Genomic DNA, 17,372 nt, shown 5'->3' with positions numbered 1-17,372 from the left:
TGAAGAAAAACATCGGAAAATAAAATTGTTTAGCTTAAAAAAAATTATGATTTTGCAGCGTATGAAGTCTGTAAACAAGTGAAAATTACAGACTCCTTAATATTTAGAAGGATTAAATAGCTACATCAATCCATTCAGATTCAGATAGGTAAAAGCTTTGCAACAACTTTTGTGTAATTACAAATTTATTTAAATGGAACTGGTAAAATTGCACCTGCAACTTAATAATATTGCTGCCGTATTCAAATGAATACCTTATATAATGCAGTTGGATATTATTATATAATTATCAGACATAATGCAATGTTATAAATATCGTTTAAACATCTCTAAAAATATTGTTTTCTAAGAAAGTTAAAAATAGTACTATTTTCGTAAATGGGTTAAAAAAATTATAAACAGCAATATTTCCCGGGGCGTGTGTTTAATCTTGTGTTTGTTTATAAATGAACTCAAATGTTCTATTCGTTGAAAAATCAAAAAGTTTAAAGATATTATTAGCGAGAAATACAAGATAATGATACAATAATATACGAGATAATGACAAATTCGTGTTACTATTATAATGTTAACGGTTAAAGTTAAAAACATCCATTAAAAGTTAATAAAACATTTAGAAAAGTTACAAAAACCAAACCAGCAAAAATAATATGTGTTTGTATAAAGAATAAAAAAATTGTTGTAAAAATTTGGAAAATAAAATATTGCACACTGTTAAAAAATAAATCGATTTCAATAACACAAAAACTGTTCTGAACACAGGCGTTTTGAACCTTCCCCTATAATTTAAAAATGCCTATGAAAAATATTCATTTTTTCATACAATACACAGATATATGCCAATTCCATCGCTTACATTCCATTGCTCTCAAATTGCAAATATTTTATTAAAAGTTTTAATATTGAACCCAGTAAAAAATTTCAGTAAATGGAAATTCTAAATTAAAAAAAAAAAATCTGAATTCAGAGTTTTTACACATGCATGGTTATTCTGTACACGTGCCATCTTTGGTAAATCAAATTCCATAGCTTTATTTACATGTCAAGGAACATGTTAAGATAAATAGCTAAAAATAGCTTATTTGCAAATATCTTTGGTTCTAATGCATGATATGAAACCGTTTCCTCTAAATAAACTGAGCGTGATGCCAATGTCACACGAAAAAAATTCAATCAGCTGAATCAGAGATTACTGTATGTGGTTGTATTTGATCAAAAAAACAACCACGTGTATGATGTTGAAAATGTGTTAATATTTTCATGTATTTATTTTTACATTAGCAGCGTTATTTAAAAAAAAAATGTTTTTAGTTGTCTCGTTTTGCTGATGGCAACTTGTAGTTCACTTCTATAATGAAATAAATTAGGTTGAACGTATTTGCGATAGGCAATTGTTTTTCTTTATAATAAAAAAGAAAAAGGAAACAATTTTTCATAGGCAGCTTTAATATATGATGCATCTAAGACGAATTTTGAATTATTTGTGTAGATAAGTGTAATAAATTTGTAATGAAAATAATTTTGCAATAATAGCATAAATAAATTAAATGAAAAATTCGTAAACAAAAATTTATCAAAAGCTAAAGTCAAAACTGTTTTGAACACATTTAATCATAATAATAATCCAGTTTAATCTAAATTAGATTTAGCTTGGTACTCTAAATGATCCAGTTTAGTTAAAATGATTCTTTCGTAACTAATATTTTCCAATAGTACGAGGTTAATAATACGGAAATATACAGGATGTTCCAAAATTAATTGAAAATAGGAATTTGCTACCCTTTGTGCAGTAAAGTATTAGCAACTCTATTAAAAAAAACCATTTGACAGCTGATAGTTTAAAGTTAGTAAAAATAGACCATTACATAAGAACAATGTGTTTTCATTGTTGAGCAATATTTCAAAAATCATGAATATCTGGCCTCCACAGTTCAAAAATTTGAGAATTGGCCCCCTAGATCGTCTGATTTAACCCTTAACTGGGGAGGTGCGGTCTACGAGACCGCATTCCATTTACACTCAAATTAAATTTTCTAATGAACGTATTAGTATGAAAAATTGCCAATATATTTTGCAGATATTTTTCTTGATATATATATATATATATATGTTAGAAATTTTTCTAAATATATTATCATTGTAAAAAGTAAATGCGTTGGAACATACATTTTCTTCTCCAATTACATGTTACAATAAATAATATTCTTGAAAAAACATTACTTTTTACTTTTTAAACCATTTATTTCTACAGTATTTGAAGGTATATAGAAGACAATATAATGTAAAATTCAACAATTATATGAAAAAAAATGACAATGGGTAAAATTGGTCCTTTTTTCATTGGCTTATGTGATTTTCATAGCACGGTTTTCTAGGGCATTTTAAACATACAGGTTAAGAACTAGTATAAAAATCAACCTATAAATTTTGTATATATATATCTTGATATATTAATATATTTTATAAATTTTTCAAAATACATTATCACTGGAAAAATTAATTATATTTGAATATACATATGAAAATCAGTTGAATGCGAGCTTTCATCGACAAACTCTTCTGTACAGTTATCTTTATCACTAAAATCACTTTCTGCTTCATTTAAAAGTGTCCGGAAAACTGCTTCAAAATAGGATCAGTAAATTGGATGATATTTCGAGGCCCAAGTTTTAGCGCCATCTGTTAAGCCTTGTTTATCACTGGGACACTAACAGGGAGATGCGGTCTTAGAGACTGCGCTCGAAGAAATAATTGAATTATTTTAAAAAGCATCCACTGAAATAAGTTGAAAAAGTGCATGTGTATTGAAGGCTACAAAACAGGAAGCTACAGGGTCAATCCATTCAATTGAGTTAAAAATAGAATAGGGGTGACGAAATTCAGTCAGATTTAGGCAAAATGGTCAAGGCCAATTTCAACAAAAGAGTGCGAATGCGCCAGCAAAGCAGTGGAGGCCATTTGTCCGATGTGTTGTTCCATACATAATCCTATCTTGTGTACTTTACGATTGAAGAAAAATATATAAATTTAAAGAAAAAAACTGGGCTATTTATTCAATTCGAATCTTGAGTCAACACATTATTCTATTGTGTAACGCACCATTTTTGCTAAACCTAAGTTATCAGCTGTCAAGTGCGTTTTTTGATAGGGTTGCCAATACTTTATTGCACAAATGGTGGCAAGTTCAAATCTTCCGTTAATTTTGGGACACCCTTTATTTATCAGAAGGTGCGCGAAAAGGTTTTTGGGTGACTACTGCAGCTGAATGATTATGTAAAATACACACCAATCTATAAACCAGTAAAAATTGCCTGTCAAAAATTTGGTTTAAAAGTAAGCGAAATTTCTACTTACCACGGCCACAGCATTTGATGTCAATATTTCATCTGGGGTAAGAACAGCGAAATAAGCAACATTTGCCAGAAAGTAAATCACTGTAACCAAAGGCAGGGATATGTAAATTGCGCGAGGTAAATTCCTGCAAGTGAATGAATATTTATTGTAAAGTACTTTTAAATATCACGTTTTAAGGCCTTTGCAAAATTTGGGTATGTAAAAATTAAGTTAAATGATGGTTTACCTGAATGGATCTTTGAGTTCTTCAGTGACAAAATTCAAAAAATTCCTAAAATTAAAAAAAAAAAGTTTAGCTTAAAGTTGCAAATGCTAGGTAAAAATAACATTAAAGCAGAATTTCGAAATTTTAAAAAACATTCAGAGAATAATTATTATTTTGTAGCAAAAATAATCGAATAGCAAACTGAAGGTAATGTTGCATTATCGAAAATAGTTAAAATGGATAGTCTCAAATATCTAGCGCATCAGTTTAACCGCCGGCGTCCTGGCATAGGGGTAGTGCGTCTTCCCCGTGAACTGGACGTCCCGGGTTCGAATCCCGGTTCAGGCATGGCTGTTCTTCATCTGTGTTCTATCTGTGAGGTGTGTGAATGTGCCCCCCTGTAAAAAGGTGTTGTGTAAGCGAATGTGAGAGTTTCATCTTCATATGAGCTAGAAGTCAGACTTCTGCCCTCAGGAATCTTTACCCTCAGAAGCTACTGCACCCCCTTTCCGTGGTAACGTGGGCACGACATCATCATCATCATCAGTTTAACCACTTAATCTGTTTACAAAAGCGTCATTCGTGCTTTTGCAAATACAGCACACTCCCAATTATCCGCGGAATTGGGTGGCGCGGCCGCCGCGGATAACAAAAATCGCGGATAATCCGAAAAAAAGCTAAAAACTTGTATAGCAAAAGAGAAAACAGTCATTCCAACTTTGGAAAATCGTTTTATGTACAATGAAACGTAAAATAAACAGCAGGAAATGTTTAACTAACGCTTAATATTTTAGTATATCACTCAAAACTAACCTAAAATGCATTTTGTTAATGAAAACAGAAAAGTGCTTTGTACTTACGAGAGGCGTCAAGGATACACAGCAAAATTAATACATATGTACTGTTTTAATACTATAATGTGTTATGTAATTACAAAAGTATAAATGTAAAACTACACCTTTTTGAAGAAATCAGTCATTTGTGTTTGCTTCTTGCTTTGGAAGCATTTTTTTCTTTGCTTGGAAGCAAAAAAAAAAAAAAAAAACACTTAATGCGGCAGGCGCGGATAATCGGGAATCTACTGTATATGCTTTCCATGTTTATGATTCTATTTTCGAAATAATGCATTTTGAAAATAGAATCATAAACATAGTCCGTTATAACAGTTATAAGAGTACATCTTGTTCTACGGATATTACATTAAGTAACATAGCACATAAACCAAATAAATTTTATGAATTAGGGAGAAAACTAGATTATTAAAGAATTAAAAACTATTAAAATGTATCCTAATATTTAAAAAATTACAATCAATATATTGATTTTACTTTAATTATTGATTGAAACAAAAGAATTAAAAATGCTAATACGCACATGGCAAGATAGATTTAATAATAATAAATGATTAATTGCTTTAAAAAGTACGTTATCATTAATGTATTAAAACGCAGATTTTTTCCTTTATGTAAACAAAATGGTAAAATTGTGGAACCAAGAGTTTAGTTACATTAACATCCTGTTTTAAAGCAACACTAGGACGACGAGACGACACCTGAGCTGGCACCCCCCAATCCACACCAAACCACACCAGCGGGAGGGCGTATGGCCCGGACGGATTTAACGAGCACCAGACTCGCTTACACGGCGGTTCCTCGTAGAATCGGGTCTCGAACCTGAAACCCTTCGGTTCCGAAACTGAGACCTTACCACCAGGTCACCGTGGCCCTACGTAGAACTAAGAGAAATATTTTTATATTTTAATTTGAATTAATTTCCTTAGAGGATTGTTTTCAATGTCATCAAATGAACCCTTAATTACTTTGTTTCTATCTCACGATTTTTTTTTTGATTAAGGAATTATTGTCTGCTTATTAGAATTCAAATAAAAGCATCTGTAAGAATTTTTGAAAATTCTTTTCTCTTTTTACATATTCGTATATAAAGAGAATGTATTACAGCCGTAAAAAAAATTCAAACTCAAATGTTTCGTTTTCGTAACAGATCACCTTGAAATCCGAAAATCATTTTTGGAATTATGTCTGTCGGGGGGAACTCGGTAACTCAAGAAAACAAACAAGCAAAGAAAAAAAAAAAGCAGCATAGAACTAGATAGAGGGAGTTTATGTGATTCTAATCCCAACTTTGCCAATTTCTATCATATTTTGTACCGAATCCACCGAACAGAAGTAAGTTTGTCGGTCCAGTGCACGTGAATCTTAGAAAGACAAAACGCTAGATGAATGAAATGTAGTATATAATTTTATCAAAAGAAATCAGATGTCTATTAAACACTGAAGTAAATCCTTCAAAAGAAGGGCTAATTGTAATTGTATGCATGCAAAAAGCGCTATGTCAAAAACAAACAGAAATGAAATTTTATATGCCGTTTAGCGACCAAAAATTGTAGATTCTTTAAAAAAAAGTTGGGCCCTATCACTTGAAATGAAGGCATTCAAAATTATTGAATTTTTGTCACTCCGAAGTACAAAGCGCTATACATTAAGTCAAAGTGCGCTGGAGTAGGAAAGGTATGTGTTTATCTGGGAAGGAAAGACTTGCTCTTGCGTACTTGAAATAACCTTGAAAGGTTTACTGTTTCTCTCTCAACTCTTACCGACTTGATAAATTACGGGGATGTAAATATTTATTAAGAGAAATGAAAGTGAGGTTCCAGTTTTTGTTGATTCTTATTCAGTATGTTCCCATTAATTAGTCTACCTAGTGTCCCAAAAATGACTGATGGATTTTGAAATTCAAAAGACGAAATGCAATAGAAAGGTATTGTTTACAGCCCTATGTTTGGGAAATCAGGGAATATTATCGCATTAAATTGCAAATTTAGTTAATACTGCCATCGAAAAGTGGTATTGTATTGCATCTGAGATATTGTACTGCAGGTATGTACTGCAACTGATATGTTTGCACGGATGTCTGCAAATTTCCGTCTTAGACTGAGCCACGATGTTGCTGCAGTTGGGAGTTACATTTCAAATTTTGTAACAGTCCTTGCAACATTTTCATACTGGTTTTTATTTGTTATTTTGCAGCGCCACCTGTCAATGGCAATATTCACAAAACTTACAATTTGATGGAATAAAACACCCAAATTTCTCAAACGTAAAGCCACAAATGATACATTTCTATCACATGTGGTCTATTTTTAATTCATTTAAAAAATCTATCAGCCAATTTTGGAGCACCCGGTATGCTATATATCATAATTCATCATTATAAATAGAGTAGAATTTTAATAATCATGTAGATACCAAATCATATTAGAGGGATGTCGGACTAACGAAAGCATAATTAAAGATAGTTCATTAAAAATCCCATTTTAATAGTAAAAAATCAGCTTACTGCACAAAATATATTGAAATTATTATCATTAATTTTATAAATATATGAAATACATAACATGAAAATTTTATGGTAAATGGTACAAAACCATTCAAAATCCCATTTTCGTCATGCTAATGTCACTGAAATTTTTATGGAACGATTTTTTTAAAGACCACCTTCTCTTATAAAAGGGGGTAGGATTGATGCATTAACGCATTATTCAAAGCATTGCATTACACATTAATTATTGCAATTTTTTTTCTGAAATTTACTATTAAATAGTACTTTTTATACGAAAAAAAAACTTAAATTCAATTCAGTAATTGATAATCAATTTCCGAGAATATTAAAGTATCGCATTTTCGCATATCTACACAAAGTTTCAGGAACTCTAGTGCAACAGAAAATGATTGAAAAAAAATCTGCAAGAATTGTATTTTTATAAAACATGAAATAAATCAAGTTAAATGAAATCACTCACCATCCTGCGTAAGAGAAAAGACCGGAGTAAAATGATAAAGCTATATATCCGGGGTCTGTAGTTGTGCCTTGGAACGCATTGTCAAAATTCTGGGTATTTCCTGAATTTAAAAATATATATATATAAAATCTAATTTACGAAATATAAATTTTTAAAATTTCTTTCTGATAATCAATAATTTCCACGAAACAATCGGCGTTTTTTGCTTCAAGTGATTCATTATTTTTAATGAAATGTGATTCATTATTTAAGTGATTCATTATTTTTAATGAAATGTGATTCATTATTTAAGTGATTCATTATTTTTAATGAAATGTGATTCATTATTCAAGTGATTCACTATTTTAAAAAATAATAAAATTCATTATTTTTAAGTGCGTTTCTCATACGGACACATTAAATAGTTTTATTTCCTGCTAAATTTGCTCAGAAGTGATATTTATCTTACTTTTAATCTTCAAGTAAAAAGTGAAATTTATATTTCAGCAAAATTGATGTACATGCAGATATTAGGTTGGGAAAAAAGAAATCCATTAATTTTTCGTTAGATGGCTGTAGTGATTTCAATATCTCGTAAAGTATCCAAACAATTTCAGATGTACGCTTGCTGGAAAGGCGACATTTCGCACTAAAAAATTCTTTTGCTTTATTTTTGCTAGGTCCATTTATTATTGAGTTACAGGGTGTTAAAAATAGAAGTCAAGAAAGAGAAAATTCGGCACATTTTACGGTTTTTCTTTGAAAAAGGTGAAAATGCATGCCAGGTGGCTGAAATTGTTAATGATGTTTATGGCTTCGACACTGTAACAGCCAGTTATGTGCAATTTTGGTTTCGTCGATTCCGTTCATATATTTTTGATGCCCTTTGCATAGTTAGGCCCGTCGGCGGAAAAAATCACAGAAATAATCGAACATGACCGGCATGTTAGCAGTCGCAGCATCGTCTAGGAGCTAACGATCGACCGTAAAACAGTTTTCAATCATTTGCATAAAGCTGGATACAAAAAGAAGCTTGGTGTTTGAGTGCCCCCCCCCCCACACCAATGCATCGAATTTCTGTCTGTGAAGGACCTGGCACCTAGCGATTACCATGGGTTATTTTTTGCATTGCAAAACTTTCTTGGCAATAAAAAATTGGCACAAGAGAAGATTGTGAAATTCGATTACTAGAGTTTTTCGCCAATAGGAACCAAAATTTCTATGAGAGAAGCATTATAAAATTACCTTTAAAATGGCAAATTATAGAACAAAACGATGCATACTTGATCAAAATTGGTAATCCGAACATATTAAATAAAGTTTTGAAATTCACGTAAAAATAACGGATTTTCTCCCCAACTTTGTTATTTAGAAGTTACAAATACATTTATTTTCATTCAAACGGAAACTGTTTTCTTGGAAGTAAATATAAAATACAATATTTTTATTATTCTTGTAACGGAAAACAAAGCATACGCTAAATAAAACAAATTTCTGATTTATTCTTTGCTTAAATATATGTGTATTTTGCATGCATGCATGCATGTATGATCATGTTTATATGTGTGTTCTTAAATTCTGTAAAATTTTGAGTGCTCAATCTGTGTCTATGTAAATACTGTAAGAGAATATTTTCCTGTTGACGTTTTACAGGTCAGACTGTTTGATCTTTGCGCTATTAAATTTGGTATATATAAATTTTTTCGGCAGGAATATGCAACTAGATTTTAATAACTAATTATATATAGAATGCGAATTTGATGTTTTCTCAATATAAATTCCAAAACCTGGACAAATATTTGCCATATTAATTAAAATTAAATTAAAAGATTAATGATAAATTTATTTGCCGTACATTTGTCTAAATTTTGACAATATTTAACAAATTATTTAATTTAATTTTTAGAGTTAAAATGAAGTTGAAACTGTTTTCATTTCTTCACAAATATTTAAAATCGTATGATTATTTTTCATTGGGAAAGCTAAGACAAAAAATTTGAGATTATTATTTCCACGATTTATAAAAAGAAACAAAAAGTGAAATTATAGTTAACATGAAAGATAATGTGCAATTTGAAATAGATTATCCGAATAGATACATTCTTTAATGAAACTAAGACATCGTGGGTCTTGGTCCATAAGGGAGGTTTATATACACAATAAAGGGAATTTATGTAAGAATATTAAAATAGCACGGCTATAATATTTATCACAAATATATGATGGTTTAAAATTAGTTTGTTGATAAAATCCTGAAGATCATGCAATAAGTTGTTTAAAATTAAACGAAATAAAAATTACTGGCTATCCATCTGGTCGCTGAAGGCTGCTAATATTTAAAATAAGTCAGAATCTATTGCTGATGTATAAATCTAACTATGGTTAAAGGATTTTATTGAACGAAAGTGAAAAATATACAGATTGATGGATTAAATAAGCCTTTGTATAAATATTGGAAAGGAATTGCAATCAAAGCATTATAGAGTATTTAAATAAATTCTAAATACACCAAATACATTGAATTTTCTCTGACTTATAAGAAAATAAAATTTCTTACCCAAGGATAAGTGATAGGCACCAGCAATGATGATAATGATGAGAGCAACAACTTTCGCAAAAGTGAACACATCTTGTACACGGGTTGCCCACTGTACATTTCGGCAGTTTATATAAGTTAACAAACCTGAAATAGATGCATTCTTTATCGACTTTGTACAGTAGCTATTTCAAAACAGCAATCATTAACTGAAAGAGACACGTCTGAAATTTTACTTTTCGTTTACAAAGGGGGGGGGGTACCAGGATGAAAAACCTTCGGTTACCTTTAGTTATATTAACGATTTTTCAAAATACTTATCATAATTGATTACAATGCTTTAAATGTGACATAATCATGCAATAAAAATATTGTAAAATCACTTACATATAGGCATTGCAGCGACCAGCCTTACCGCATGAGCAGGTACCATGCAACTTGGAACAAAGGGTGTCAACAGGTAGTTAGCGAATACTAATGATGAAATGGCCAAAGATACAGGAGTGAGTACCACCATCTGTGCCCACATGTACAGGAAGGCTGCCATTTCTCCAAAACTCATGTGTATGTACGAGAAATGGCAGCCAGAAGCTGGTATTGAGGTACCCAGTTCGGCGAAGCACATTCCACCTATCATCGAAAACATACCCGCAAAGACCCAAACCCCAAGCGATAATCCGACAGAGCCAGCATTCTTGAGAACCCCTTGAGGGGATACAAATATACCCGAACCTATTATAGCTCCCAGTGTCATAGACACAGCAGTGGCAGGTCCAATTTGTTTCTTAAAGACCACACTTTCTTTGCTTGAATTGCATGCATTTTTAGACGATTCCAACAATTTGGTTTTTTCGGAAAAATCGAAGAGGCAAAGATAACTTAATAATTTTTGGAACATCTTGATTGGTTCAAAGATAATACAAAAGAAAATAAAGATAAATTCAAGGAAAATTATCCATTTTCCCAAATTCTACTGTTCAAAGATACTTGCGTGAGAAAATGGATCGCGAAATATTCGCGATCCATTTTCTAGAATCAACTGCATGCATTTCAGGAAGAAAGTAGAGTAGTGCCTTCACAGACAGTAGTAGATGTAACAACAGGTGTGCTTACATTTCTTCTTATTTTTATCTGATATCTTATGCCACATTTCAATCAGGTCAATTGTACGCAAATTCACTGTAGCGGCGCTAGAGCTATTTCATTCTGATTTGTTTTATTCTAAGAATTTTATCATAACCATTTTTATCAATGTCATAGTAGCTGTTATAAAGATAGTTCAAATTTGGGGATATGACAAGTGACATTTATTAGCAGTGTTTAGAGTACGTTCACTAAACGAAGGAAAGTATTTAACCAGTAAACTATTTCGACCATTTCGGGAAATCTGCATCTAAATTGTGTCGCCAAGATTTAGCGATGACGAATATACTCGCCAAACACGGTATGTGTAATATGAGATTATGTTGTAATGAAATAACTTTTTTTAAAATTTCAATAATCAAAATTTATTTATTTACTTTAACATACATTTTTTGCACATGAACGAAAAGAAAAATAATTAATGCATTATTTTAATTTGCTGTTAGAGAATGATATTGAGCAAAGCATAGTACAAAAGGATCTTCATCCCAGTTTTTATTACCAGCCGCGCTACTTAATGGATAGTCTAAAACAATTTATGGTTGCCTATTTGCTTCTGGGATAACTAATACAGCACAGCGATACATTTAAGAAGAACAATTCATATTATATTATATGCTTTTTATAATTATTAATAATCTTTTATTAAGAATTATTAATAATCTGATTTCGACTTGTCTTCAAAATATTTTAAACCTCTTGAAATTTACGAATATGTTTGTGTCTTTACTAAAATTGTAATTTAAATTGCAAATTGTCACTACTTATTACTCCTGACGAATAAACTCGTCATGATGAAAAATGTACTTTTTCCATAACGAGTATACTCGTCAAAAACAGTTAACTGGTTAAACGATAAATGTATCCACTGTTATTGTGCATAGTTAATGAAGCTTAATTAATTTATATTAACGTCCCGTTTGGAAGCAAAATTAGGATCTCTTAATTTTGAACACGGCCAGATAACATACATCGAAAAAATAAAAAAAGATATCAAATTTCACTTTTGTTCTACAAATAAAATAAGTTCCTGCAAAAATATATTCTATAAACCATTTTTCATCTATTTCACATACTGAATAAATTAATTAAATTTGATTTGTTAATTTAAGAAAAGTTAACATTTTTAATTTTTTTAATTACTTTTTATAAACGTTGAGAAAAATTAAATTGGGTTAGAATTTGAAAGTTAAGCTAATATATTTCATTCTAATATATAATATGATTGCCCCAGCCATTTTATTTTTAATTAATTATTATCAAAATAATACCTCTTTCTTAATACATGGATTTACTATAATTTAACCTTATGCATAGCTTACAAGCATAAAAAATATTTCATTTTTTTTATTATAAGTATGAAAATAAAAGTGTTAGTCTTAAGTGCATGAAACTAGTTTTTAAATGAATGCCAAAATATTAACAGTTTTCTTTTCAAAGATGCATCATATATAAATTTTAATTAGATTGTTAAAAAATTATAAAATTAATTTTAGCAAAGTTTGATACCAGATTTCCATTAAATTTTTCTTATCCCAAAATCTTTCCGGATAATTAGAAAGTTGAAATGGAAACGCTTGTTTTCCAATAATTTTCCTTTCATCAAAGCTTGTTTTTCTTTATTCTAACTTGTATATAAGGTATCGATGAAAGGAGCTCAAAAGAGCACTGAAATTAATCGGGCTTTTATTTCAAGGTAAGTATTTCTGCATATTTAATTCAAATTTTTTCGCATTATAAGCATTTTTTATTTTAATATTGTCAGGCTAAATCTCGTATGCATAATCTTTTCATACTATTAAAATGCATTGGATTTTTTCTCTCTAATTTTGAATTTCATATAATATTTTTATAGTTAAAGTCTATAATGTACATTTCATATCGTTAAGGAAATCAAGTGGTTAATGCCAAAATACGAGATAGTTGCTACAGTCCTAGAAATGAAATGAAACAGTCCTAGAAAGGTTCTGATGAAACAACTGTGTACGATAGTTAGAATTCCAGTTTTGACGATTAACTCAAGGGGCCCACTAATGTATATTTCAACCAGTTTTACAATATTAAACCATCTTCACTTAATCATATAAAATCGGATCATTGTTTAATTTAAACACACAGACTTAAACCGTTTGCATAAAAATGAAAATTAAATCTAGAATATCCCCAGATAGTTTGAAAGTAGCTTTTAACACAATTAAAACGAAAAAAGAACCTTAAATAATTTTTCCAATATGAAATGCTTCATTTTTAACATATAATTCATTTAAATAAAATAGAAGAGTATTATTTTTATTTTGAATCTGAGTAATCTAGGGATTTCAATTAAAAATTCAGGTAAAAATATTTGATAAAGATATTTTCTTTTCGAATTATAGAGGTCTCTAGATTCTTTTGCTTTCCATAGTCGATAAAAAGACAGATTTAATTATTTTTTGCCACAAATATGTAAAACTTATTTTACTTAAAATATTAATATGTCGAAAAATATTTTACTGAATATGAAAAGGACAAAGGGGGGGGGATATAAATATTTAGGCTTCTCCATTTTTTCAACAATATATTTATTGATTTAAACATAAAAAGTAATTTTTTCATTATAATTTTTTTTATTTGAAAATAAACGTTTATATCTAGCTGTTTAGAAATTATTTATTGATTAAGATTAGATGATACAACTCATAACATATTTTTCCATATAATTTTGTAATATTTTGTGCATTAAATAGATTTTATTATTAACCTGTTAACAGGGTAATTAAGTCCTATTCTATTTGTTTCCTATAAAAATATTTCGTTACAACTCTTTAACGGGTTAAAATATTTTTAAATGTATTCCTTACTTGTCCGCAGTTCTACATTTGAAGGATTACTACATATTCTTTTGAAAGATCAGTACTGTTTAAGGAAGTTTTGAGGGGTCTTAAGGGAATGGTAAACTTTGGAATAAAAAAAGTATTTTTTTTACTGTTTTGTCTTTAAAATATATGCTTATATGCAATTAAAATATTATGAAATATATTGTTTAATAAGATTAAAGTTCGAATAGCTTACAAGAATAAATATATTTAAAATGAATTTAATAATTATGATTCAATTACATTGAAATCTTCCAAAAGTCTTAAATTTTGAGAAAATTATATAAAATTTGGAATGCCGATTTTGGTTAAAAATTCTTATAAAAATTCAGTTGCCTTTGTATATATTATAAAAGTTTGTTGCCTTTGTATTTGTTGCCTCAATAGCCTTTGTATTCAGTTGCCTTTTATACTGTTGATGCCTTTGTATCTGAATAGCAATTTAATTTTTAAAAAAAATTAAAGTTTAGTTGGCATTACACAATCATACCTAGTTTTGTTCCTCACTAATTTTTATAAGATAATAAGGAAAGAAATAAAATAAAGCATTATGTCATATTATGCTATATTCAGACTTTCAAAAAAATTAAATATATAATTTTTAAAAACATTTTAAAGATATTTAATATATTTATATTTTAATAAAAAAACAAAAAAATTCTTAACTAAGTGAATATTTTACAAATGCCTGAAAGATTCCATCGTCTTCTTAAACAGTCTATAGAACGTTATTGGGATTATGTCTTGAAGTCTATATTTCTGAACTTTCCTTTCTTATTTCCACTATAGATTCATTTTTCTCCTCTTCTCAAATAGTCAATATCACATTAAATAATGCAGTGCCAAGTATTTGATAATTTTTACGTAGATATATCATACATTTCAAATAAAATAGCAGTATTAAGAAAGATTGATAATGCATAAATCTGTGTGAGATTTACAATATATTACAAAAATATTGAAAGTAGCACATTTTCTGGGCAATTTTTCTGTTATAAAAAACACGAAAGAAAAATATTGCATCAAATTTTACTATTTCACGAGATTTAATTATTCATTAATATATGTGTTTGCGTGTTTATTTTCACCCTTCACAGGACCACCACAAATTTAATGGTCCTGTTTCTTTAAAAAAATTTGCGTGTTTAATGTAGTTTGCACTTCAGATTAGAAAAAATTTACAAAGACACACATTAACACATTTTAAAATGAGATTTGCAAAGCTATTGAAGACTCATCAGTCCAACAACAACAACAAATGCTGCTTTTAGCAGACATTTTCTTAGTCTTCCAAATTCAAGAAAGTAAATCACAGAATAGCTAATAAAATCTTAATTAGAACAAAATTCAACTTAAAAAATGAAGCTAGCTTGGACATTAATATTTATAAATAACATGAAATGAAATGAAAAGGTGAATTTCCTTATGAAAAGACTGATATTTCTGAAGATACTATCCATAAACAACCAGAAAATCCTCATTAAAATATAAAAAAAATATATGATTAGCAAGTGTCAACAAACTTTTAGAAAATTTCTTCCCATTTTAAATATTACTTAAAAATGGAGGTTTAGTTTATTCATATTAACGTCCCATTTGAAAGCAACATTAAAGATATTTTGGGATGGACCTCGTAATTTTGAACCGCGCTCAAATGACGAGGACGACACCTGAGCTAGCACCTTCTCCAAATTTCCGCACCACACCAGCTGGAGGACGTTTGATTCTGACGGATTTAACATGCACCAGACCCGCTTATACGACGGTCCTTCGTTTCAATCGGGCCTTCAATTTGAAACCTTCCGGTTCCAAAGTCGAACCCTTACCATAAGGCCACCACGGCCCTAAAATAATGGAGGATATATTAATACCTGTTATTAATTCTACGTTTATTACTATGGCCCTTCTGAATAAGTTGTCTTTCGTTGTTCACTTTCGTAACTAAGAAAATAATGTAAAAAATTTTTTCTTGTACGGTTTGAAATACTAATTTCATATATCAACACTTTGGAATTAAATTATTTTTATAGTCACAAATTAAATAATTTGATCATTATTAATTAATTTCATTCTTGAAAACTTCGCACTTCTGTTTCACCTTTTATCGTATTTTTAACCCAGTCATAAAATCAATGATTAATTTTTTGTTATTTGCTGAATTTTTAGTTTAGTGACTTCGCAAAAATGCATATGTTTTCGTTCATTTATTTTTTAAGCACGATTTTCTGGTATCCACATTTTTAAACAATATTTAAGCATACCCTCACTTTTTATAAATATTTTATAAATTTAATCAAACAATGTAAAATAATCAATTACAATTAGAAAAATGCTAATACTATGTTTATCTTTTATATTTCCTAGAATCTAACGTATTTACAAATTTTATAATTAGGACATCAATTTTTTCTATAGATCTGTCCCCACTCTCTGCCATCATACAAGCGATCATTTGCAGTTTTTTAATCTGCCTTGTCAAAATCCACCATCGGTCTATTTAGCTCACCGAAAATCAAATGTCCTCCATCACGACTTTCGTAATACACGTTGTTTTACGAAGGTCGTGGCTCCACATGTGCCGGCTTTAATCAGTGACGTCAACATATGAAATGTTTTTAATGATGAAATTACCCTCAAGATTTAATCAACTGAAGGTGATAAACAATGCAATCGCATAGGGCTGGACTCGAAATCAGTCAATAATTTGGTAATCAATTGAAACAGAATTCCTCTGATTTAGGGGAACTAGAGAATTTAATTTGAGACTGTTAAGTACTTTAAATAAATCATAAAATAAAGCAAGGAAGTTTTCGGACAGAATAACACCATTTTTCTGGTTTTCTAGTAGTTACGTCATGACTGAAAAAAGAAATCAAGATAGTTTTATGATTGACAGAAAAAATAAAGTTTAAAACGACTTGCCCACAGAAGATATATTTTTTTAAATTCCGATAATGAATCCGATGAAGAAGATGAAGTATTTCAAAATTAAAATAAATAATTTCATATACTTATTCTTGAATCTAAGTATATAAATTCGTAAATAACGCAAAACAATTTCGATTTAACGAGAATCTATTTCAAGAGAATTAAACCAAAAATTAATCAAACTCAAATTATAAAAAAACTTCTCTAAAATTTCTAAAACGAATCCTAATGTTAATTTTCTTATTTAAAGTTTCTTCAAAATTTAATAGACATATTATTTAACAATCTTGTATCAACTCAAAATTGACAAGAGGGCAACGTTTATTAAGTAGCATTTGATATAGATGTTAGAGGATATTCAAATGAAATTGTAATTAGTTTTGTAGTAAATCAGCTTTCGATATCAGCTCAACAAAATATATCTTTATTGTGAATTTTCTTGTTATATTTTAAAGCAAACACGTATTTAACTTATGCAGATAGGTACAATAGTATAACCAAAATTTTATGCTCAATGTTACTGAATTCAAAATCTCCTGACCATAAAGAACA

General features: G+C 29.5%; 1 protein-coding gene and 1 long non-coding RNA gene across 5 annotated transcripts in view; one reads left to right on the top strand and one right to left on the bottom strand.

Moving 5' to 3' along the window:
* Positions 1 to 17,372, bottom strand: part of LOC129971129 (large neutral amino acids transporter small subunit 2-like) — an 88,914-nt gene that overhangs the window by 15,996 nt on the left and 55,546 nt on the right. For 2 of the 3 annotated variants that reach the window (XM_056084625.1, XM_056084624.1), the window contains exons 2-5: positions 9,916 to 10,041; positions 7,380 to 7,479; positions 3,581 to 3,625; positions 3,355 to 3,478 (exon numbers count right to left, since the gene is read on the bottom strand). In XM_056084625.1, coding sequence (XP_055940600.1) covers positions 3,355 to 3,478; positions 3,581 to 3,625; positions 7,380 to 7,479; positions 9,916 to 10,041 — 395 coding nt within the window. Of the gene's footprint in view, positions 1 to 3,354; positions 3,479 to 3,580; positions 3,626 to 7,379; positions 7,480 to 9,915; positions 10,042 to 10,281; positions 10,941 to 17,372 lie in introns of those variants that run through there. The other variant, XM_056084622.1, reaches the window with a different exon arrangement.
* Positions 11,031 to 17,372, top strand: part of LOC129971131 (uncharacterized) — a 74,535-nt gene continuing 68,193 nt past the window's right edge. For both annotated transcript variants that reach the window (XR_008784765.1, XR_008784764.1), the window contains exon 1: positions 11,031 to 11,338. This is a non-coding gene — a long non-coding RNA (uncharacterized LOC129971131). The remainder of the gene's footprint in view (positions 11,339 to 17,372) is intronic.

The sequence above is a fragment of the Argiope bruennichi genome, chromosome 6 (assembly GCF_947563725.1).
Source record: "Argiope bruennichi chromosome 6, qqArgBrue1.1, whole genome shotgun sequence".
NCBI lineage: Eukaryota > Metazoa > Arthropoda > Arachnida > Araneae > Araneidae > Argiope > Argiope bruennichi.
The sequence above is the reverse complement of the archived record's forward strand: the minus strand, read 5'-3'. Positions and strand labels throughout refer to the sequence as shown.